The sequence below is a fragment of the Scardinius erythrophthalmus genome, assembly GCF_964197995.2.
Source record: "Scardinius erythrophthalmus genome assembly, chromosome: 7".
NCBI lineage: Eukaryota > Metazoa > Chordata > Actinopteri > Cypriniformes > Leuciscidae > Scardinius > Scardinius erythrophthalmus.
This window is the reverse complement of record NC_138227.1, coordinates 15,801,125-15,825,880: the sequence shown is the minus strand read 5'-3', so window position 1 is coordinate 15,825,880 and position 24,756 is coordinate 15,801,125. Positions and strand designations below refer to the sequence as shown.

The following is a 24,756-nucleotide window of genomic DNA, read 5'->3' as shown; positions in this document are numbered from 1 at the left end:
ATCAGGGACATCATTCTCCTGGTGTTTTTCAGGATCAGTATAAAGATCTCTTTAGTGTCCTCGAAGTTAACTGGTAGTGTCTTACGGACTGCTCTACATGCATGTGCAATAATTGTTTATCGTTCATTGTACAATCATGAAAACATTGTTTAAACACTTTCCAATAAAGACCTATCTGTAAAGCTTATTTGGATTTTACTCAATTATCTTTAAAATACAGTATCCTGAGCAAAGTTTCTTTTTTTGCAGATTATTGAAAAAAGTTCATTTAAATTGTAATATTTCACAATATTAGTTTTACTGTATTTTTGATCAAATAAATGGTGACTTTTCAAAAACAAAAAAAGGAGCAGACCCCAAACTTTTGAACAGTGAGCATACATTGTGGAAGGACGGTCAACAAAACAGCAAAGAATAAACTAACACTTTCCTAAAAATGTACACTTTATTTGAACTAGGAGTACAAAACAATGTTCAGTATGTACAATACTTGCATGACCACATTCAGCCTCTTTGGTTTGATGGAGTAAATGCACAGAATAAGCACTGAAGTGTGGGAATACAGCAACACCACTATGCAAACTGAAAGATTTTCACAGTTTTAAAGCCTGCAAGTAAATATCATCAATTGTACTGTACCATTCAACAAATTTACTAAAACTAGCTACCGTAATGTCAAACACTGGCATTTAGCTAAACCTTAACAATATAAATAGAACATAGAGAAAAAAGTTTACCATATTTACAAGTAATGCTTAAACCAGATCACATACAATTCTGCCACAAAACAATGAAACAAAGAACACACGAAACGGGTGATAATCTGAGAAAAAAGGGAGTGTAAATATACATTGAGATCTGAATAAGATTCTAAATTAACATGGTCTTCAGTTATTGAAAACGGTATGCTAAACAATTTAAGCAAAAGGCATGGTTTTCATTAACAAACAAGCATTGGTCCCTGCATCTGCTTACTTCTGAAATCACAATATGCAATTTGTCCGGTTTAGACATTTTAACTTCAAATTGAAGGACAGTCTTTATTAAAATGCTTATACGGTCTAAATATTGGTAAATAATGGTCTTCTAGATGCAAACAAGTATAATATATGGATATAAATTTTGCTCATTGACTTGTTAAGACCTGAAAACTAGCCAAGTGCTCAGTATAAATCTGAAAATCATGCTTCACATCATGCCATAGATTAGGTACTGTGTGTAATTCTACAGGAAAAGTCCATTGCAGATACTAAAGGCCACAGTGTTTCTACCATGTGAAATTGCAAATGAAAATTTGCATTAACTAAATACCTGGTACACACACACACACAAAAAAACAAAAAGTATTTTTTCTCCAGAGGGGATCAAATATGAAACCCAACATTATGGATGAACACTTTACAGACATGGGTTTCTGAACAGGCTTGATCTTCACCTCAAAAGATTCACATATTTTACAACACACATTATTAATTAAATCCCCCGGCACAGCAAGTTACAGATGATGGTGGAATTGTAACTGGCACAGCTACTCAGGACCTTTATTACAGTTTCTGAAATTTTTATTTTTCACAGATTCCACCAGTTTTTCTATTCCTTCTCTCACAGGATCTCTCATTAACCCTGAGGAAAGACAAGATACATAATATAGAGGAGTTTAGCTGGTCGTTAAGGATCCACATATACAATCTTTTTATAAATCAAAAGTAACTGTAAAGACATTTATAATGCTCTAAAAGATTTTTATTTAAAAAAAATGCTGTTCTTTTATCAAATAATCTAGAAAATAAATGATCAGTTTCCCCCAAAATATTAACATTGATAATAATAATAATAATAAGAAATATTTATTGAGCAGCAAATCAGCATATTAGGTTGATTTCTTGAGGATCACGTGACACTGAAGACTAGAGCAATGGCTGCCGAAAATTCAAAACTTAAAATATATTAAAATAGAAAACATTTATTTTAAATTAGAATAATTTTTCACAATATTACTGTTTTTACTATTATTTTATTTTTTTATCAAATTAATGCAGCCTTGTGCTTTTATTTATTTATTTATTTTATCTTTCAACAGTTACAAGAATGACCCCAAACTTTTGAACGGTAGTGTATTATAATGAATGAATTGTATATATATATATATATATATATATATATATATATATATATATATATATATATATATATATATATATATATATATATATATATATACACACACACAACAAAAATAATTAATATTGTTCCCATATATTCAGTTGTTTCAGAAATCTCACCCTGATTGGCTCCTTTGACATTACACATCAGCTTTTTGGCTTTGAGTTTCCTCCAGCTTTTTGCTCTCCTCCGCTGATCCATTTTCCTTTTCTCCGGTTTTCCAGGATCCTTGCCTACATTCAGATCAAAAATGAAATTTTTTAAAACAAATCTGAATGACATAAGCATAGTGTAAATATAGCTTTACTGTTTGAGACGTGGATGTTATGCCAGTACCTGTATTTCTTCATATACAGCCAATAGGCTACTCCGATTGCAATAACGGCCAGAATCAGGCCAAAAACAATGCCAACAGCTAGTGTTGCCTGGTCCCTGTTGTCTTCTTTCTGATCTGCTTAAGAAACAGATAAAACAGTCAGAATAACATATGGACAACAAAGGAAAAGGGGAAGACAAACAACTGGATGAATACTTATATAAACCATTCATTAACTAAACAAAAATAAACAACATGCTGAAGCAATATTTGTCAGGATGCTGGGCATCTCAGCACCTTTGTTTTAGCTTTCTTAAAAAAAAATAGACATGTATTCTTCTACACTGTACAAACTGAAAGCATTTATGAAATTGAGTACAGGCACTGAGTTTTGGCATATGCTCTCTTCCTCTGTAGTGCAAAGCCGTACACAGTGCCAGACCTGACTGTAGATAACAGCTCAACATCTTACCTTGTTTTGAAATTGTCAGGTCCTCAGGAACTGTAATCAGATATAAAAATCATTTACTTGCATTCGTATTGAATTCTTATGGAATGAAAAGCCCACAGCATAGAGAACTGAAGAAATGATATACCCAAATATGTGGCTAAACATATACACATACACACACACACACGTATGTGTGTGTGTGTGTGTGTGTGTGTGTGTGTGTGTGTGTGTGTGTGTGTGTGTGTGTGTGTGTGTGTGTGTGTGTGTGTGTGTGTGTGTGTGTGTGTGTGTGTGTGTGTGTGTGTGTGTGTGTGTGTGTGTGTGTGTGTGTGTATATATATATAGGGTTTTGCCTAAACAACCCTAAATGAAACAGCAATGCATGTAAATACAGATATCCTGCTGTGGTTAGTTTTAGAATTAAACACATATGTCCAAGGTTAACCAAGAGATTTTTCAGTCAAGTGAAAGCATGTGTTAGTCAGAGCACAGACCAGCATCCCGACAAACAGAACAGAAGACGAGCACGAGGAAAAAGGAGCTCTAATAAAAGATGCAAGAGTTTTCATGATGTAATGTTATCATCTAACACTTGGATATTAAAAGGAACACTCCGATTTTTTGGGACTTTAGCTTATTCACAGTATCCCCTAGAGTTAGATAAGTCCATACATACCTTTTTCATTTCTGTGCGTTCTGTAAGTGTTATTTGACGCACCCACCGCTAGCTTAGCTTGGCACAAAGACTGGATGTAAATGGATAAGGTAGCATACTAATCCCAATAAGTGACAAAATAATGCAAACATTTTCCTATTTACATGTTGTGATCTGTATAGTCACAGCGTGTACAAATAACAAGGCATTATGAGACAGAGACCATTTTTAATCGTATAAATACTGGAAACTATATTCTCACTAGGCGTAGGAGCACAGCTACTTGGGCGGAGTGATTAGCGCAGCACACGAGACGCCCTGTTGATGGTTCCGTAAACAAAACAAACGTGACTAACTAGTTAGTAGCGAACGTGACTCGTGATCATGGCTGACTTTGAGGAATTGTCAGAGGAATTTTACTGGGTATCAAACCAAGATCCAGAACCATACAGTTTTGAGCCAGAATACACAGACGAGGAGTTACAAACTTTGGAAGCTGTAAGACAAGATACAGCGAACACCCATGATTGTAAACTATAAATTTACTATCTAGTAATTGCTGACTCTATTACTCCAACTCTGAGCGAACTCTCTGCTCCTCACCACAGGGCGTCTCGTGTGCTGCGCTAATCACTCCGCCCAAGTAGCTGTGCTCCTACGCCTAGTGAGAATATAGTTCCCAGTATTTATACGATTAAAAATGGTCTCTGTCTCATATAGCCTTGTTAGTTGTACACGCTGTGACTTTACAGATCACAACATGTAAATAGGAAAATGTTTGCATTATTTTGTCACTTATTGGGATTAGTATGCTACCTTATCCATTTACATCCAGTCTTTGTGCTAAGCTAGGCTAGCGGTGGGTGCGTCAAATAACACTTACAGAACGCACAGAAATGAAAAAGGTATGTATGGACTTATCTAACTCTGGGGGATACTGTGAATAAGCTAAAGTCCCAAAAAGTCGGAGTGTTCCTTTAATGCCAGCCAAACCATTTAGACAAAACTTTTATTAAAAACAAGTAGAAGTAGAAAAAAGTGTGTTTGTACTGTAAATTATATTCTAAGGTCAACAAATAAAAGCTACGCAAAAATATATTTGCTACTCTATTATATTTATTATGGTAACACTTTACAATATTCCATTTGTTAACATTAACACAAAAAAATTCTAAAGCATTTATTTATCTTAATGTTAATTTATTAAATCTTAATTACATTATTTAATGGACCTGAGCTGACATGAACTAATCAATGAACAGTTGTATTTTGATTAACCAGCATTAAAGATTATAAATTACTCATTGTTAGCTATTTTTAGTCAATGCGTTAACTAATGGGACCTTATTGTAAAGTGTTACCATTATTAGATTAGATGCTGAATAATGTATAAAACACAAACTTGATCTTGGTGGGATGTGACTTGAATTGAATAAATAAGTGTCATTTCAGATGTCAAACACTGCCATTTACAAATATTCTTCTTTTAAAAGTTTTGTCTTAATGATTTTGTTAAAAATGAATTAAACAACTTCAATAAACTATACAGGAAAAATCCTGTGATGCATGAGGGTTCGGAAGTCAGATAAGAGTGGAAAGAGGTTACACTTACGTGGTGACACAGTAACGCTCTTATTTACAGAGCCCAAGGTATTAGAGACCGTGCAGGACACAGTGAGATTGACCTTTGGAATGATAGTGATGCTGTATGTGACTTTGCCATCCACATAAGCACTCTCACCAACCTGCAAATACAGCACATGACATCACATTAAACATTCACAGCTATTATAACTTGACAACGATATTAGAAGTACAAGCTCTTTTGTAAGGGATTACAGTCACCACTAGAGAGCGCTATTGCCCTGTGCACTAACAGTTTCACTTTTAAGGAGGCCTGTACTTAGACAAAGACAAAGCATAAGGTACACAGGCAATGAGGTAATGCACATCTGATGAGTTGCACTGACAGCTCAATTACCAATACAGAACCACATAATACAGGATGTATGTAAAAGCCTCATCATTTTTAATCGCTTCCTGCAGCCACTCAAGCGCACTACTTGTCTGGTGTGTTTGAATAGTGACCTTCTCCTAGTGCATCCTGATATGGGTACTATAACTGCTTTGTTTAACAAAATACATTCTGACCCATTGTTACTGCTGTCACAGTGAGAACATCTTTATCAGTTCAAAAATGTGCTGCTAGCTCGTTCAAAATAAGAGATGCACAGTTTTACTCTTTTCAGATTCATTCACTGTTGAAAGCAGCAATAAACCCTGGAAGATGAATTCTAAAAGAGCTCAGATGCTCAGAAATGTCATAACAAAAGCTTTAAGGAAGGCTTAGTTTCAGGTTTTAATAATAATAATAAAGATACTTAAAAAGCCAAAGAAAGTCCTTTAGTTATTGGTTGAGACTAAGACTGTTACGCAGTGTTTTTTTTATATATAAAAATATAGATACATTTAAAAATATTACAGATGGAAATCATATTAGTTGTCTTCTATCACAGCATCACGATTGACAGTGAACAAATATAATTCCGCTCCTTGCTTTGAAAGAATGATGCCATGTTGCCTTGTCCCCCATTGATCTGCATTGAAAAACATGAACACCTGGCAAATGGCCTTTTGTTTTTTCATGAATATGAAAACAGCAAATTTATTTAGAAATATTCCAGGGTTTTTTTTTCCTTTCTAAACAAAACATGCTTTCTGGGGAATATTGTTTTTATTGGTGAGAATTACCTAGGTTTTTCCTGTGTCCTCAATTTAACTTTTGTTTAATAACACAAGTCAGCTCTCTAATGACATCATCATCATCATCATCCTACTCCAGAAAGTCATTAAGTATTAGCAATGGCAAATATTTGATGAATTCTGTGATGTTTTGTGAGTTGGTTGGAAAACCTTTAACTAGCTTGACCAGAGCATATTTCTTCATATTACTTCATAACAAGAATGAAGTGTGTCAGATAGTTCAGACTTACATCTGTGCCATTGACACTCCACTGTACTGTGGGTTTTGGAGAGCCTTCAGCCTCACAAGTGAGGACCTTGTTCACGGTTCCAACAACACGATTCTTGCTCAGGTTCTTGATCACTGGAGAACCTGCAAAAACACTTATGTCATCAGCTATCAAAAAAGGTCATCCAAAAAAGCATTTCTATGATTTACAATGGTTACAACGCATTTGGAATGTGGTCAACAGCTAAAGCAAATGCATACTTTATAAAAGAGATGCACCGACTTCAAATTTCTTGTCCGATCCCGATTTTTTTTTAAGTGTGACCGGCCAATTCCGATTTTCTTTCAAAGAACTATAATTGACAGCATATACAAACAAAAGTCTTTCTTCAGTGAAAGTAAAAAGACAGTAATAAAATAAGAACAAATACATTCCAAACAACAGCACAAATAAATTGAATAGAATAAAGAGAAATATGAAATAAATACAGATTTAATTTTTCAGGTGGGTATACAGAATATTCAGGTAAGAAATATTAAGAAATTCAAGTAATCAGATGTAAAATAACACTGGAATTGTAAAAATTAAATACAGATTAATGCATACAATTAGTTACACAAGTTATTCAGTCAAGAGCAGAGATTGATTTTCTTTGTCTTTTATTCTTTTATTAACATGACAGACAGCAACAGGTTTATTAGACCGCCGTCACTTTAAGAGTTTATGGGATCCAATATACTGTTACACAACAAGCATTATCTTTTCCAACTAATTAGGTTCCAAAACTGACTGTTTAATACTCGCCAAGACGGGCATTTTGACATAATTTTGTGTGTATTTGATCGTTTAAGCGCAGTAAGCCACTCATTTTGGAACTTGTGACTCACAAGCTGCTTGAGACTGAGAGGCGGCTTGTGCGCTCCACTTATATAGATCAGTGGTGCACGCTTTTTGTATGAGCACGAAACCTGTGGGAATTAGTCAAATTATGCACAATACAAGCACTATTCTCTGCAGCGAATGAGACGAGTGAGTGAGAGGAGGCGGGTGTGTGTCACTTCGCCGTCGGAGAGAAGAGAGAGAGAACGATGAGCAGCTGACTTTATTGCCTGTGCCGCTGGAAACAAAACGGACTGGTTCGGAATCGGAAAGACGTGAGACTGCCAAGACAGTTACCGGTTCGGGCCGATCATGGGAAAAATCTGCCGATTCCGGTCCCTGGCCTGTCGATCGATGCATCTCTACTTTATAAATTAAATATTTATCTTACCTTGAACTATTAATTCAAATGTTCGTGTCTTCTTGAGGCCAGCCATGGAAACCACACACTCATACACACCAGAGTCAGAGTACTTCAACTTGTTAAACCTGGGATGGCTATCCAGCTTGTCATTGCCCTAAAAAAAAGTTTCAGCATTTATGAATGACTAGAAATCAACATAAGGTTTGGTTTTTATAGGGGTGAGTACTCATGCGTGCCCTAGTTTTTAATGACAATATTTTATAAAGAGATATTCACTTTCTACCTTTTTCCAAGATGTTTGTGGTATTCCTGAAGCGTTAACGTCTAGGGTCATCCCAAAACGCTCGCCAAGTCCCTTGAAAATTTTACCAGCGGTGCTAAGAACCACATCAAGATCTTTTGGAAAAAAGACAGAGCAAACGGTCACATTTTTGACTCAATCAAACAATCCAAAATATCTCAGTTATTAAAAAAGAAAGAATCCTGAAGTATTTCCTTACATTCAACTGTGATGGGTACAGAATCCGTTATATCCTCACTGTCCACCAGAGAACATTTGTAGTCTCCAGTGCTTTTTCGGGTGACATTGGTCAAGGTGTATGTGTTGGAGTTCTCCACTGTCTTTTTCTCTCCCTACAGATAAAGAAAGACAGATTTAGCAGCAGTTTGAGTCGAAACGCAGCCATCGTTTCCTGACTGACGACTAATTAACACCTTGAGTTAATTGGTTAACCTTGAGCCTTGGTTAAAGCTGCTATATAAATATAAATAAATAAATAAAAATCTGAGAAGATTTACCTTTATGTAGAAGATGTAGCTAGAAGGTGGAGGGTTTCCGTCTGCAGTGCATTTGAGGGTCACGTTGTCCCCTTCCTTAAAAGGACCCTGGGACACCACTTGAAGATTGACCTTCTCGGTAGGGTCTGTGGAGAGAGGGTTTGTGTAAATCAGGGAGGACAGCACAGCACAGAAAAGCCCTGCCAGAGCCCATGCAGATAAGGGCACTTCAGAAAAGCTCCTTATAAACCAGAAGAGGCCCTTCAGCTCAAGAGTTGAGGCTTTGGGAGTGCTCTCATGGTGTGAAATGCATTTGAGAGTTAGCAGTGGACTAGTACCTTCACAATAATAGCCAGAGGCAAGACAAAACCCCATTCAACATCTAAACGGCCTGCTCCTGAAAGGCCAAATTACATATCTTATTGGACGAAATTCAACAAGCCATTTGATTCTGATAAGGCCTCTTTTTCATGGCTACTTCAAATGGAAAGAGGGTTATTCTGAATAATTCTGTGAATTATGCTCAACATTAGACAATTAACCACTTCAGTTTTGAATACATTTGCTTTCAGTGAGATTGTTTGGAACTGAAATACAGAGGAAAGTTATGATTAAAAACTTGCCAAAAAGGCACAACTAGGAATAATATTATCCAAATACTATAAGAAAGAATAAGAAAGCAGTATAAGAAAGATACTAACAGTTCACAGTGAAGATAAGAGGGTAGGAATCCATGTTAGCAGACCGGATGTGTTGAATCTGACAGGTGAAATTGGCACCAATGTCTCCCTTCACTGCTGTATACTCAAGGTCAGATTTTGTTGAAGACAGTCCCGTCGCTTTATCAACATCCACAGTTGTACTGATTTTAATGGCTGAAAAAAAAGAAAACAATTAATAAAGGGAAATAAAATGTAAAGAAATAGCACCTTAGAATAAAAAAATCTGTAACCATTTACTTTAATAATTTGAAACTAACTCTTATGCTTTTACAAATTTTTTGATTTTCACACAACTGGAGAACCACTTTTATGATCGTTTTATGGTGCTTTTTCCTTTTTTTTAAGTTGGAAAGCATCATTACCCATTATTAAAACAGCATTGAAACACTTTTTTATTTATTTAATTTGTGTCACACAGATTTGGAATGAAATGATGGCAAATATTTGGGTGAACTGCAACGTTCACCATATTTCACTATACCTGCTCCATCAGACAAAAGTGGAGTTTTGTTCTTGAACCATGTGATGTTGGCAGCTGGATTGGCACTTTCAGTACGACACTGCGCTAACTGATGAGACAAAAATAAACACCCCAAACAATATTAATGCGGATATTAAGAGGACTTATATGTAGATTTATGTGAAACTTCCAGTGCACAGTAAATCACATTCATGCTGTATTCACGGCAAATAATATTTCATTCAGTGCTCAGTGCTCCCATGTTGTGTCTAATATATACACATACCTTAGTTAGTTTTCCAACTGCCATCGCAGTCGTTTGGTTTGTAATCTGAGGTTGTGATGGAAGCTCTGAAAAGAGAGGAAACTGTTAGACAGTGTAGTTCATAAATGCATTCAATAATATTAGCACTTAGTTATCAGAACTTCTATCATTATAAATATGAAAATGTTCTATGGTGTACAATTCTTACTGTAAATGACCAGTTGAACAGGGTACTCAAAAATGTCTTCTTTCCCCGCCACCATGCAGGTGAAGGTTTTCTGATCTGCCATGGTCACTTCTCTGATGATGAGGCCAAAATCTTGTTTGATACCGACTCTGTTCATGTAGTTCGCATCGTTTGAAATAGAGGCATTCTCACCAGCATTTTTCACCAGAATGTTGCCATTGTCCTAGTGCATGTAAAAAGCATGTTTAACAGAGACAACGACAATTACGCCATTCATACATTGACATTCATGTTCAAGTGTAAACACTGCGGCTCTGTAGTGCTTTTAAAACAAATAAGCCACTATCATTAGTTGTCCACAGTTGTACTGATTGGGGGGCGGGATTTCTTGTGATAAGCCATTTTTGCTAGGAATTGGAGTAGTTTGTCTTAACAATAATAGAGAGGGAAGTGGCAATAGAAATATCTGGGATACCAGTTTGGAAACTTATTTTTTAAGTTCCAGAGAAATTACGCACTGTAAATTTATGAGAGAAAAATAAATAAGTAAATCTCAAACTTACATATTTCCATTTAACAAGCCCTTCCATGACACGGCCATTGTTGCATGGGATTTCAACAGTGTCTCCATACTTTCCAGTGACAGTTTCCAAGCCACTCACTAAAATGCACAATTAAAAAAAAAAGTTTGACAGTGAATGCAATGCGTTGTGAAAACATCCTATCAAGGAACACACAAAGTCTAAAGTAAACCTAATCAAATAGACATATGTACAATGATATTCTGATATTGTTATAGGTTTGTATTTTGCAACTAATATGCTTGATTTTAGGTCAATAGGGTGTTTGCAGTGGCTTTTTATTCTGATCCTCAATATTTTAATATTATTTAAATATTACAATTTGCCTGGGTGATTTGAATATTCAAAGAGTTTTTGCTGAGAGAATGTCTTTGCTGAAAGAGAGAAGTCTTGTTCTCTGACAAACAGTCACTAAATAAAATAACTTAAGTTTTGTTTAACAATTTAATGACGCAAATATCGGCAGGTAAAAACAAAAACAGAAAAACAAACTTTGTTTCAAACATTTTTATCTCTAGATTTTTAATAGATGTTTTTATGGGAAAAAACACTTTTATGCTACTCATGTTTTAAATGAAAAAATGAACGTTTCTGTTGGCCATTTCAATCAGACTCTTTGGGTTTTCAGTACACATTAATTTGACATGAGATTCACCTGAAACTAAATATTCAAATTAGAAAAAGGCTTCGAATCCAATTTCTAGACAAACACCAAAGCAAGTAAAACCGGTTTGATGTGTCACAACTGCACTTCTGAGAATGGGACCTCAGCAGTTGGGATGGATAACTGTCAACAGAAGGCCTGATAAAAGTATGAGATAAGATTGAGGCTCAAAACCCCATCCTTCTGACAAAATTCCTCTGAAAATGCATCATGAAATGTAAAGCTTGACTGAACCTTCCACACAACTCCTTTAGGATTTACAAACAGAAATCTGTGGTTGTTGTGACGTGAATTTTCATATATACTGTAAAAGTTAATTATTCTGTAGCAAGTTTTCTGTACATAAACTTCCATCTTGTGTCTGGAAAAACAAAAAGCATACAGTGTACAGGTTCATTAGCCTAAATGTCAGGGCCCGTATTCATAAAGAATCTTAATGCAAAGAGTAGCTCCTAGTGACAAAATTCTAAGAAAATTCTTAGAAATGTGGGCGTTTACTCTTAAATTTAAAGAAAAAATCCTAGTAAAGAAAAAAGTAATTCAGAAAGCATCTTAACCCTTAAAAGAGGTCTTAAGGTCAAAATTGTTATGAGCACGGACGAGGACTTTTAAGAGGCTTAAGAGTTTCTTTAGCAGAGGAGAAAATGGCAGAAAGACGAAGAAGGAGAAGAAATGTGTTGCAGACAATGGATGACAGTGAGTTAATAAGACGCTTTAAATTAGATCATGCAGGGATCATGTTTGTGACAGATCTTTTTAGAGACACGCTAATATCTCCAACACAGCGCAGAAATGCCATAGCGCCCGAAATGAAAGTAATCACTACATTACGATATTTGGCAACTGGGAAAATTCCATGTTTGATACATTAAAACCAACATTCAAACCACCATTTAAATAGACATGCCAACAATCAGTGTAATTAGAAAGAGTGGAACAATTTTTATCATTCTAAGCCAAGCAAATACCTTATAGGAAATCAACAGCATGGTTAATAAAATAAGGATTTATATAATGTGTGTGTGTGAGAACGGTCAAATAGGAAAAATTACGCATGTAATTTCAAAGTGAAGGCTTAGAATAGACCCTATACTTAAAATCACTTTTTTCCCCTTCTTGGACAACCAACCAATCACAGTCTTCAAAAGATTGTGTCATACATAGCAACGGGGTCAACCCCGCCTTCTTACTAAGATAAAAGTTTTTGTCTTTTCCTTACTCAGAGTTGCTCTCAGATCAGTCCCGAATTGCTCTTAAGCTAAGACTCCTATGTAAAAGTTTTTAAGCTAAATTAAGAGTTTTCTGAGAGGATTCTTAGAATCTTTATGAATACGGGCCCAGATGAACACAGTGGGAGAGAAAAGATTGTGCTCAAAGCCCTCACTGCAGCCTGTGGCCACACAGTTATTAGCTTCATTGTTATGCTAAGATACATTTCTGTCTTACTGCTAAGTGGAGTGTGGTCCGGATGTATGGAGATGTCATAAAACTAGATTCAGTTCCTGGCCATGTTTTTTACAAGACCTGCAAGAGCAGGGATGTACATTGTAATAATTTATAATGCTACTAATCCACTTTGTATCGTATGGGCTGGAAGTTAATATGCATGGTAGGAACATGGATCATTATTATAAGAATACTTTTTGGAATACTTCATTCTGATGGTCAATTGCGCCTTTCTGTATTTAAAGTCACAAAGAAACCCAAGTACCAACAGATCAGTTCTTCAATATTGAGATATAAAAAAAATGTAGGACAGGGACTTGGTCCTAAGCAATGGCTGAATTTTGAGAATTGGGCATTGCACTCAAAAGTGAAGGCAGATCAATGCAATCCAGCAGGGGTGGAGTTTAAGTGGACTAATGATTGGAAAAGTCCTTTGTACATCACTAGAGAGAGGTCCAGAAGATCCAGACATTTTTATTAAATGTTACGAGGTCAAAACAGTTTTGAAAATTAGACATGCACTGATGAATTGATCCCAATAAATCAATAACATGCATTTAGATTTTAGAAGATAAATAGGGTGACTTTCCAGTTCAGCTTTAAATATTTTTTATAATGGCCCCTACAATTTCACCACTGTCCCAGGCAACTCCTGTGTCACTCTGAAGTCTCTTTTCCCCTCACAAAATAAATTACTATGTACAGTAAAGCTGGTCAGTGCTAAAAAATAAACCCCTTCAGGATCATACAAGACCCTGATGACAAACCTGCCAGGTTTGTTTTTGTGATTAAGACCTTAACTGTAACAATAAATTTGTAAGACCTGGAATGGACAATCTGGATCGACACCATTAGATTTCAATTAAACAGCTGTCTGTTTTTTTAGCATGACTTATATGTTGACTTGGGTGAAACTGGAGCATTAAGTAGAAGTAGCATAAAGCAAATGGATGCTGGCTGACACTCTAAAAAAAGCAAAGGATTGAGTGTCAGATTGCCCTCAGAGCTACAAAACCAGCACCAGGTGAAGTAAACAAATGGCACAGGCCTCCCAACCCCCTTGTCCCTCTGCTCTTTGTTTCATGAACAGGTGCTACAGCAGGAGCTTCTCCATGCACCTGTTGTTAAAACTCTATGTTGCTGAAAATCTCTTGATGGAAAACATCTATTAAAATCAGAAAAATGTCCAAAATAAAAAATTAATTAACAACAATATAATAATAATTTTGTGGTTTCAGACTTGTGGACCTTATTTAATACATTAAAGAAATTATGCTATGTTTATAACTAAAGAAACATTAAATGTTTAAATGAAAATTGTTGACATATTTCAATAAAATCAACAATTAATTAATTTTAGCACTCAAATTGAATGCCATTTAAGGCTCAAAGAAATATAATGGCTCTCACAGGCCAAGAGGATGTTCGTAAACCATTAACCTGAGGATGAGTCAGTTAAGAGATCATGTGTCCATTGTTGCCAAGAACAGCCCCGCCACCATGGTGATTATCCAGGAGACACAGACGACCCGGGAATTGATTTGGAGTCTGTCTTATTACACCAAATGTCCTTCTTTACTCACTCCAACATACAAGAGCCATTAGGCTTCCTTGAAAATGCCATAAATTACGTCTACGGCAGGCCTGAAATGGCTCTCAAAACAAAACTCATCAAGCAGGTTGGACTCATAAGTGATAAGTGCACTCAGAAATCACATCCATTAAGTTCTAAATTATGTATTTGATAGCAGGGGCCCCTGGGGAACTTAAAGAATGTCTGCGTCTGACAGTAGATCATGGCAGATTCAAAAGTGACCCAGAGGATTCACCGACAGCCCCCCATTCGTGAGCAGCTATTAAACTAAATAGCGAACTATTAACAAAATACAGTCATGCAGCTTCTGTAGAGGTCCATTAACCCCAAAAGCAATTTACTAGTTCAAGGTTATTATGACAAGACTATTCAATCTGCTGCCGCTGCAGAATCTTATCTTATCTTAAATTCAAAGCTCTAAAAAAATGCTGGGTTGTTTCAACCTATGTTTGGGTCAGATATGCACAAACCCAACCATTGGTTTAATTTTTAAACCCAATGGGTGTTTTTGTCCATATTTTACCCAAACATGGGTTGAAACAACCCAGCATGTTTAGAGCGATGATAAAGAAAAGAAAAAATCTTTAAAAATTTTGTTAAAACGTGCAGATTTATTAAAAACAAAGTCTTTGTATTCATGTTGGTTTAAAAAAAACGTGCACACCATTTTCAAGAAAACTTTCAATTTATTGAAAGTTTTGCTAGAAATATCCTAAATTATTAACTGATATTGATAAATATACAAAAATGAAAAGTTGCACCAAATGATGATCAGAACTAACTTTCCCTCATCATAAAAAGATACAATTAACTGATATTTCAAGAGACTTAGAGACTATGACTCACCGCCATGAGGAAATTAATATTTGAAAATGTGTTTTGTTACATGAATTTTTTGTTTTTTTGTTACAATAATTCCTTTTCAAGAAGTTCATTCTTTTAATGTGGCTTCTTCATTATGATTAGATCAAAATATTTCGACTTTACGGGCCTAAACAAATATCAAGATTCATTTCATTTAGAAATTAAAAACATTCTTATGACAGAAGATATGTGAATTGCATTTTAATGTATTTTGTAATAAATTATTAGATAACAAATAAGATGTCATGTCTCATGTCATTGACCCGATTATATCAGGTAAGTTATGAGATCCTGGTAGCATTTGAGGAATTAAGGTCAACACAGCAAGTTTCTAAGATCATCCAGGTTATCAGTTAACCAAGATATGAACACACTTAGACATGATGGCACGCAGTCTAAAATTAACAGACACTTTTAAATGTAAAACTAATGAGCACGTTGAGGCAGTCAGTCTTGACTTCAAATCTTCACAAATTTATGTTCGAGCAATTAGACTCAGAAGTTTTCGTGTGGTCTTTGATTAACAACATTCCCTAACATCAAAGGTGTTCAGTTAAACATATCTCAAAAGCATTTCACAAGACAGCAAGGTTGTCTCGTATATTTTTGCATAGACATAGAGAGCACCTTTATCTCTTCCTAAACCAGTCTCCCTGCTCCCTGATGCCTCAAGGCTATGGGCATTTGCATTCCACAAGATCCTGGAGGGGCCCTTGTGTTCACAACATCAGCATTTGCTTGCAGCCACTGAAATACCAATCAAATTTGGTGCCAAAACACAGAGGTCAGCGAGCTTGCATTGAGAGTTAAATGAGCTCTTTCTCTGGGCTCTAAAAGGGCTGGCTCTCAAGTTGTGAGAGGGCCCACAACAATTCAATCCTATACAGTGCTTGAGATGGGGCGATACGCAAAACTCCACTACGTGTACCCTCACTTTTTCTTGCTTAACGACAATGCTGTCTGTACTCTGACCGCCCACATCGAAACATAGAACTATTAATTAACCATATACATCGCACATTCTGAGCTTTTGTAGGCTGTACGACCTAAACTGATCAATTATCTGCCCAATATGACTGAAGCCCAATTGTTTAATTTTGCATGAGTGGCGCGCAAATCACCGTAGGGGCGTTCCAAAAGTATGATAAGATTTACTCAAGCTGTTCCTATCGCGATGATGATTCTATTGAATTTACCACATTAAAACGTATGGAGAAAGTCAAATATGACCTAAAACAGCCACATAAACTAAAAAGACTGATGAAAAGAGGAGAAAATATTATCTTGCACCAACAAAGTCTAAAGCTTTAACTCCTCATGACCACCCTTATTAGAATTTATCACATTCTGTTGTATTTATTGCGGTAAATTTTGACTAACTTGTAGAATTTATAATAGATAATCTGTCTGTAGTAAGTCCCCCTGTAGTCAATAATTGAATGCTTTAAAACTCATCTTTGATCATCAAAATGACATTTAAACGTTTGTTTTCTTTGAAAAAAAATGTTTATTCGTGCCTTAAAATAGCTTGAATATAACTCTACACCCTTGTCTCATTTAGTATACGTGGTTCTATGAATATGCAAATTGGCCCCGCCCCTACTCACTCACACCAGCTCAGAGATCCACTCGTTGACGTGATTGGTTACAAGATAGTTTGTGACGTCAGAAACACCAGCGATTTCAAACCGTGTTTTTGAGACTGTCTTTGGTTCACCACAGTTTTAAGGAGAAAATACTCACACCACATAGACATAAAACACATTAAAAGCTTGATTTTCAACCACAGGGGGACTTTAAGGGAATAGATTTTTCACTAAAGATTTATATTACAACTGTGGCATGTTGTAGCTATAGTTTCTAAATGGGTTGCTATTTTTCATAAATACTACAGATAAAAAAAGAAAGAACAAAGTTAACATTGGCCTAAGCATGGGAAGCTTGCTTGATGAGGAGCCATCAATGGCCTTACCTGTAATTATATCATTATTGTAACAAATTCTATAGTTAAACAATTACAAGAACTATGTTACTTTTTTACAAGGCCAAATACAAGTTAGATGAGCTTTAAAGTCTGGACCTTCTTGAATTATTGACTAAACAGTTGTGTAAAATGTACTCAGCTAATAATGACAGATATCAGGAAAACCCTGGTTTTCAGATGTTCCAAGAGATGACAGGAAATGAACATTTTCAGAATAACAAAATTTTAAGTAAAGATTTTAAGTAAGTTTGACTTTACCTGGCACTTTGTAAACAAGTGATTGTTAACTAGGTTGTTACTTCATTGCAGGTATGTTATCAACCAACATCAACCATGTGTGGATGATACCACAAAAGGCCATTTCGCAAAAATAAATAAAACAAATAAATAACCCTCACGAGGGAGCATGCCCTGGGACCCCGTTAAACTGTTCACACTTCAACCCCCACAATGTTCAAACCAAAAACTATGCCCTTGCAACTGGGGGGGGGGGGGGGGACTGAGGGGGAACGACCTCACCAACAACCCACCCCCCTCAGGAGTACCGGCACTTTTGTTCCCCACTTCAAGCACTGGCTCTATATATAGACCCCCTTTATACCCGTTTAAACAAAAGTAGAGCAAATATTGATTTCAGAAAGCATGGCTGGTGGGTGTGTGCTGTGCAACTGTGAACTCCCTTCTGCAGGGAGTGAAACAACAAAAAATAGACAGCGGAACTTAGGGAGTACTAGCTCAAGGCCTTTTCTGTCTGAGTGATTAACTCTCAGGAATTATGTTAGGTTTAAAAGTTTCTGACGTGATAGTATGTCACTACTAATGAGGCTGTTCTTTCTTTTTTTTTTTCCTCCACTATGATGCTGTGATACAACAAATCAGATCTTTTTCACATTCCTGTGTAGTTCAGGGACTTGCCAGGTTTGTAAAAAAAAGGTCACGAAGGTCCTTAACTGTCTCCTCCTTCATTATTCCTGTAGCCTAAGGGTCTACATCTGCAGAAAGCTACCTAGAAAACATCTTAAATGCAGTATATACACTGCAGACTTTGAAGGAACTTCAAAAAAGTATTTTTAAACCATTACTTGGATTGAAAATGGGTATTTATTGATGAACTACCAGAGCAGAGACCTTTTCTCTCTACATATATTCGAGAAGACATGATCCTAATAGCTGCTAAAAAAGAAAATACCTTTTTTAGATGATTTTAATCTTCATAATCATCAATGTAAATGTATAGCTTCAACTGACCCACAATCCAGGAAGTGTAAGCCACAAATGAAAGTAGATATAACCAACCAACTCCCACACAATTTCCAGTCACAATAATAATAAATAAATTTAAAAAATCATTAACTCCAGGTAACTTAGTACCCTTAACTGTATAAATCCGAAAAGTCTCACATTGTAAAAGACGTTTCAATCTATTCCCACCTCTTTAAGTACATGACATGGATTCAATTCCAATCACTTTAAGGAAGCGGTCACAACCATGACGCAACTCAATATAACGCCTTCCTATTGGATACAACAATTTTTTAGAGCAAATGTATACTCCAATGCTCTTTGATGCCACTAGAATTAGTATATTACATATAAATTGCGTTTGTTGAGAACACTAGAAATCTGTGCCATTTCAGAAGGCAACAAGGTATAGCTCTCATGTTGACAGAGAGCACAGACATCTGGGACAGGTGCGGCCGTTGTTCACTACCTGTGCAGGCATGCCAGCTCAAAAGCAGAAAACATCAAAGTTCCCACAAAAGAAATGATTATTCTTTTCTGAAAAAAAAAAAGAAACTTCAAAGTTATAATGTCAAAGGACTATTGGAAAGAGGCCAAAAGTGCTGAAAAAAAGGAAACATTTCCAAAGAAACAATCGGAGCGTCTGCCTTTTCACTATCAGTATGCGCTAACCCTCACCACATTATAGTGGGTCATTAAACGCCGACTTTTGAACTGAAAGATGTTTGTTTTTAAATTCAATGTGATTGCTTTTTGCAACCAGCTTTACTTCCGTAATCTGATCGAATGGGTTTTGATCCAGGATTAATCGGCTTCTGCTCAGATTCGGGAATCAGAAAGTGCTGAGATTCAGGAATCAGAATCTTCTGCATATAATCTGATGAATATTTCCAACAGTCCACAAAATCTGTGACATCAGCAGAAATGTGAAGTCGTTTCAGTGGAAGAGCAAGTTAGCTACATTTTGTTTAAAGATTACAAAGACAAACATTCTTATTATTTGGAATAGCATGGACCAGTGAATCATTTACTGGAATCATGACTCATTAAAGCAGCTTAGGCGGGAATGTAAAACAATGTTTTAATTATCATCATCATCAAATACTCACCTTCATGTTTTTATGTGAATAAAAGCCTAAATTCAATCTGTTCATCATATATAGCGATTGTGTCTCTTCAGAAAAGATAGACTAAACCGCACAATGCATATGGATTCGTTTTATGAATCTTTTGAAGTGACAAAGAGGTACTTGTGTGGAATATCAATGGAGGGACATAAAGCTCACTCTTTATTTGTGTTTTGAAGATGAACAAAAGTCTTGTGGGTCTGGAATGACATGAGGGTGAGTAATTGATGACAAGTTTTTCATTTTTGCGTGAACTCACCCTCCCTGTATCGGTATTCAAATATTCAAATTGCCAGCTTGATAAGAAACAGGCCAATCGCACAGATGAGACGGCCCATAAATGTTAAGGGCGGGCGATCAATGAATTTGGCAAACAGAAACAGAAACACAATCTGCACTTATATGCAACAACATGCTAAATAGAGTTGTACTACTGTGTTTTCTACAAGAACTCATCACATTTGTGAATATGAACATAAACTTTGTAAATACTTGACATATTATGTCAGTTTTTAAACAGGATGTAGAATTCTGGGTGTTAGAATATTCAGCAGGAGACAGTCATAACATAAAGTATATAAAAAAGCATAGTATGTTTGTACGTGAGGTAAATGAGCTGGGGTAATGTTCATTATTGAAGACCAACCATCAAAACATTCAGCTAAGGAAGCTAAAACGAGACCCACACTTTGGCTAACCACTTAGACATCTATGACATCACTAAGCTAGCCGATCATGGTTTAATAAAGCCTACTGCTGCAAAACATAGCACCCATGTCTAGTTGTTTAAAGCAGCTCTGAAAACCTGGCTTGAGATAGCCCTGTTTTATTGAGATAGGATCTTCTCAGGGTTCCTCCTAAGATTTCTGTGATTTTACAATAGTGCCAGAACTTGATCTGACCAATTCTTTCAAAGAATCAAAGTAGAGGTTGACTGATAAGTTTTAAGGTGTGGTCACATAAGCAAAATTTCGGTAAATTTTCATAAGAAAACAGGTCCATTATCAAAAGCTTAGCAATATATCAAGCACAGCTAACACAGACGTCACTTTCAAACCAAGCAGCTTTCTGTTGGTCAACAAGGCAAATCCATGAGACAAACTTGAACCAGTTGCAAAATCTAAGAGGGGAAACCTTTTCCATGCACGCAAAATTCCTGATTGCATTGAAATGACTGCATTTTTCCTTAGAAAATTCACCAAACAATGGTAAATGTGGCCACACCTTTAGATTTTAACCAAAACATATGTTTAATAGGTTTAAAAGAAAGTGCTACCTGAGCACATCTGATCACATGCTTCAGAAGATGCACACACCGTTAATTTATACGCTGATTAGCAGTATTCGTGGTTGTCTCGTTTTTCCTCTCTTTTCATTGTAAATTATTTATACATTTCATACAACAATAAAATAATCAGCGTGTCAGTAGCATATATATTTCATAAATACAAAGCATTCTCATTGTTAAGTCAATGTTAGGTTCAGCACTATTTTACACTAAGGGCAAAGTTTTCATTCACAGTATTGTTTCTAAAAACTATTGCATGATTAACTGATAATTAGCCAGATTTTCCCATTTAAGCTATCAGTATCAATCAAACTAAATCAATCATTGCATTTAACGCTAACAGCTGAGAAATGCAACCAAAAAAAAGATGGATCCTATGGCGGAAACCAATGAGATTATGACAGCACTTCTGCAGTATGCAAATAAAAGTAAACATTTTAAAACAACTGAAATATTCTGTCAGGTTATGCCTAAAGGGGGTTCTTAAGAAGGAAACGTGATGCACGAGGAAACAAGCAGAAGTGAAGGGGCAGGAGTAAAAATGATTTCGAATTCTGCCTCTGGCTTCACCTTACCCGAGATAAAGAGAGAGACAGAGGTGGGGGGAGAGAAGGCGGGAAAGGAGGGGTAGGCGGCTTTATTGTAATGGTGGTTTCATTTCCTGAATCCCGGCGCAAACAGTGCAGGATTAAAAGCTCTCAAATGAACATATAAAGTACAGATGCTTCCTCCCAGCTGCTACTGTGAAAAAACTGCACAAAAAAAAAAAAAGTTATCTTACAAAATTACCTGAAGTCAAAAATATTAGAAGTTTTCAGGTTAAAGACAGACACGAGTATTTGCAAACCAAATACATTTGCCTAGACCTCAATGGGGTTAAAGGGATAGTTCTCCCAAAAATGAAAACTGTCATAATTTACTTACCCTCATGTTGTTTCAAACATGTATGAGTTTCTTTCTTCTGTTGAACACAAAGATATTTTAAAGAATGTTGGTTGTCAAACAGTTGATGGACCTCATTGACTTCTACAGTAGGGAAAAAATACTATGGAAGTCAATGAGTGCCATCAACTGTCTGGTTACCAACATTCCTTAAAATATTTTTTTTTTTTTTTGTCCAGCAGAAGAAAGAAACTCATAAAGGTTTGGAACAACTTGAGGGTGAGTAAATGATGACGATTTTCATTTTTGGGTGAACTATCCCTTTAACAAACATCCATGTAATACATACAGTTTAATACTTCAGTCTCAGTGGTGCTTTTGAAATGCATGAAGAGAACAGAAGTATGCACTGCAGTAATTCATATGTAACCCAATGTCTTTTTCAACAGAAGTGCATGTAAAGGAGCTGGGTGAGATAACGGCTTCTCGGTGGGGAGTATACAGTTGAATTTAATTACAAATGGAGAAGAGTCTGTGGGAGATGTCACGATCGTACACGCATTAGTTAAAAAAACCTGCCGAACAATATAGTCAGCAGGGGTTCGAAGGAGGTCTTGACGAAGCCGAATAACAAGAGTGAAACAACCTGACTTTTTGTCCCGAAATGCAGGGTAGATCCAAGAAAGTGCACTGGAGGTTGCAGAGAACCATGGGGGACTTCATGCATCTCAATGGACGCATTTCTGCAAGTCAAGAGTGCCACTGTTAAGCACACACACGCCTATCCTGTTGTAAAACAATGTGTCTTCTCTCTTTTGAATGGACAATTGCTTCCTTGTCTTGCCTGATGACAGATAAACTGGTTCCTATGAAGGCCACTATGAAAAAGAGGTCCTTCTGCAGTAAAAAGAAGAGTACAAGCTAGAGGATGACAATAGTATTTCCACAGTAGTACTTTCACTGAGGGAAGCATATTAATAAATGCATGAATGGACAAGCCCTATAAATTGCAGAGGACCTCTAAACAAAGTAAACAGCCCTTTGATGCACTATATTTGCTTTCTTTTATAATGGGACAATAAAACGGAGCAATATTTGATGGTGCAATATTGCAGACGGGTAAGTGGCTGATTCACCTTTGAATAAAAGATTCTAAAAGACTCATATTAATACATCAATAAAATTCTTTAAATAGTCTAAATTTACTGAAATCAGAATTAGAATTAAACTTCCATTCAACATATCCCCATAAAGATAATGAGAATATGCTAATTAGTTCTGCAATACAAAAAAGCAAAGTTGCTTGAAGACAATTTCTCACCAAAAATAAGCCTGAACTCGGAGACCTCAGTACTGCATTTTCAACAATATTTGTCTTAAAAGCAAAGTTTATCACTGAAGGGCATATTTTGAATGGAAAAAAGGTGAGATTTTTGCAGCAAACTGACAGAAACCCACCAGCTAAACTAGAAACACAGGGTGTGACATTGCAGATGGTGTGTTTTGAGGGGGGTTGTGGGGGAGGGGTGGAGAGAGAGAACAAAAAACAGATGCTGCACTAAACTACTGGTTGTAAACTCAGTTTGGTCAATCTAGTAGACAAACAGTCACGGGTGTAAATGAAATAACACTGACTACTAAGAATGACTCAAACAGTCACGGGTGAAAATGAAATAACAATGACTACTAAGAATGACTCAAACAGACACATGACCAAATCTGGGAAGAAAATTAGCAAGAGTCTGTTTAACAACTAATTGTATTCGACGTATAATTAACCACTACTTTTAATTAGTAAAGTCCAACTTATCCAGTACTGGTTTATAGAATTACACTTTTTTTCCTCTCTCTCTCTCTCTCTCTCTCTCTCTGTCTGTCTCTCTCTTACACAACGTTTAGGTTTGTCTTCAAACCCAACAATCTTTCAGCACATGACACACTATCATTATGCTTTTGGTTTTCCAGCCCAAAAGGCGAATGAGTCTCTGTAAAGTTGCACTGATATACACACAGGTGATTAACAATAACAGATGTTTACAAGCCTTTGTTTTGTGTCCTTTATTTCATTACCTGAATACGCTACTGCTGCACTATACGACAACATGCGCTATGAAAACCAGTGCCCCAGCATTTAAACACGCGACAGACAAACAGAGAGACACACGAAAATTAAACACACACAGGCACACTTAGATATAGGCTTAAATTAATTATTAACGGATTTTAACTACCGATAAAGGTTTAACTTGTCTTGCACCGCGTAACATCCGACAGTTTTTTTTTTTTTTTTTTTCACAAGCGAAACAGGTGCAAGCAAAAAGTAGCAAAAGGTGGGGGCGGGACAAAAAGCGTGTATCGAAATAAATGTTACTTTTATACGGAGAAGATCATAGAAACGAATTGATATTATGTTGCTGATATGGTAGTAAATAATAGTTTCATCAAAGCTTTGGAAAGAATTCCAAGTGAAACTGACGCGCGCGTTTTCTCTTATACGACGTGATATTTCATAACGTCGTGCGATTATTCTCTAAGTCTTGCAAATAATCTTAAAAGTAAAACTGCTCAGTTCTTTCATTTGTCCATCTCGTCTACAATTACGTTTGCGAACGTTCTAAAATTTAAATAAAATACATATATGTAAAAATGAATTAGCCTACCTTGATTTATCAGGCATACGGTGAGCAGACACGATAAAAAGGCGGTACAGTGCATCTTTCGGCAGTCTGGGACTGTGTTGCACTTAATCTTGAGAAATAATATCCTTGAGTTAGAGCGTCCTTGCTGGAAAATGATGTGGAAACTACAGTATAGGCAGCGTAGGCTACGTCAGTAAAATTCAAACTTTGAGGTTGTTCCCCACGTGTCTCATC

The 24,756-nt window shown here is 36.2% G+C and overlaps 1 protein-coding gene across 2 annotated transcripts; it reads right to left on the bottom strand.

The window, feature by feature from the left end:
* Positions 1 to 409: 409 nt before the first annotated feature.
* On the bottom strand, positions 410 to 24,756 carry alcamb (activated leukocyte cell adhesion molecule b). Of its 2 annotated transcripts, XM_081370730.1 has the most exons (16): positions 24,544 to 24,756; positions 10,775 to 10,872; positions 10,233 to 10,434; positions 10,046 to 10,110; positions 9,781 to 9,868; positions 9,279 to 9,452; positions 8,599 to 8,723; positions 8,301 to 8,433; positions 8,084 to 8,196; positions 7,828 to 7,954; positions 6,579 to 6,700; positions 5,198 to 5,330; positions 2,952 to 2,981; positions 2,500 to 2,614; positions 2,283 to 2,396; positions 410 to 1,623 (listed from the first exon to the last, which is right to left on the bottom strand). In XM_081370730.1, the coding sequence occupies exons 1-15, from the start codon at positions 24,596 to 24,598 to the stop codon at positions 2,303 to 2,305; spliced, it is 1,674 nt and encodes a 557-aa protein (XP_081226856.1). In that variant the 5' UTR covers positions 24,599 to 24,756; the 3' UTR covers positions 410 to 1,623; positions 2,283 to 2,302. The 2 variants fall into 2 exon arrangements, with proteins under 2 accessions (XP_081226856.1, XP_081226857.1); XM_081370731.1 differs by lacking the exon at positions 2,952 to 2,981 and having other exon boundaries at positions 430 to 1,623; positions 24,544 to 24,753.

Coding starts and splice junctions, on each gene's coding strand:
- alcamb (XM_081370730.1), bottom strand. CDS start 24,598: ATGCACTGTACCGCCTTTTTATCGTGTCTGCTCACCGTATGCCTGATA. Junction 8,197..8,300: donor TGTACCCATCACAGTTGAAT/GTAAGGAAATAC, acceptor TTTTTCCAAAAG/ATCTTGATGTGGTTCTTAGC. Junction 6,701..7,827: donor ATTTGAATTAATAGTTCAAG/GTAAGATAAATA, acceptor GTGTTTTTGCAG/GTTCTCCAGTGATCAAGAAC.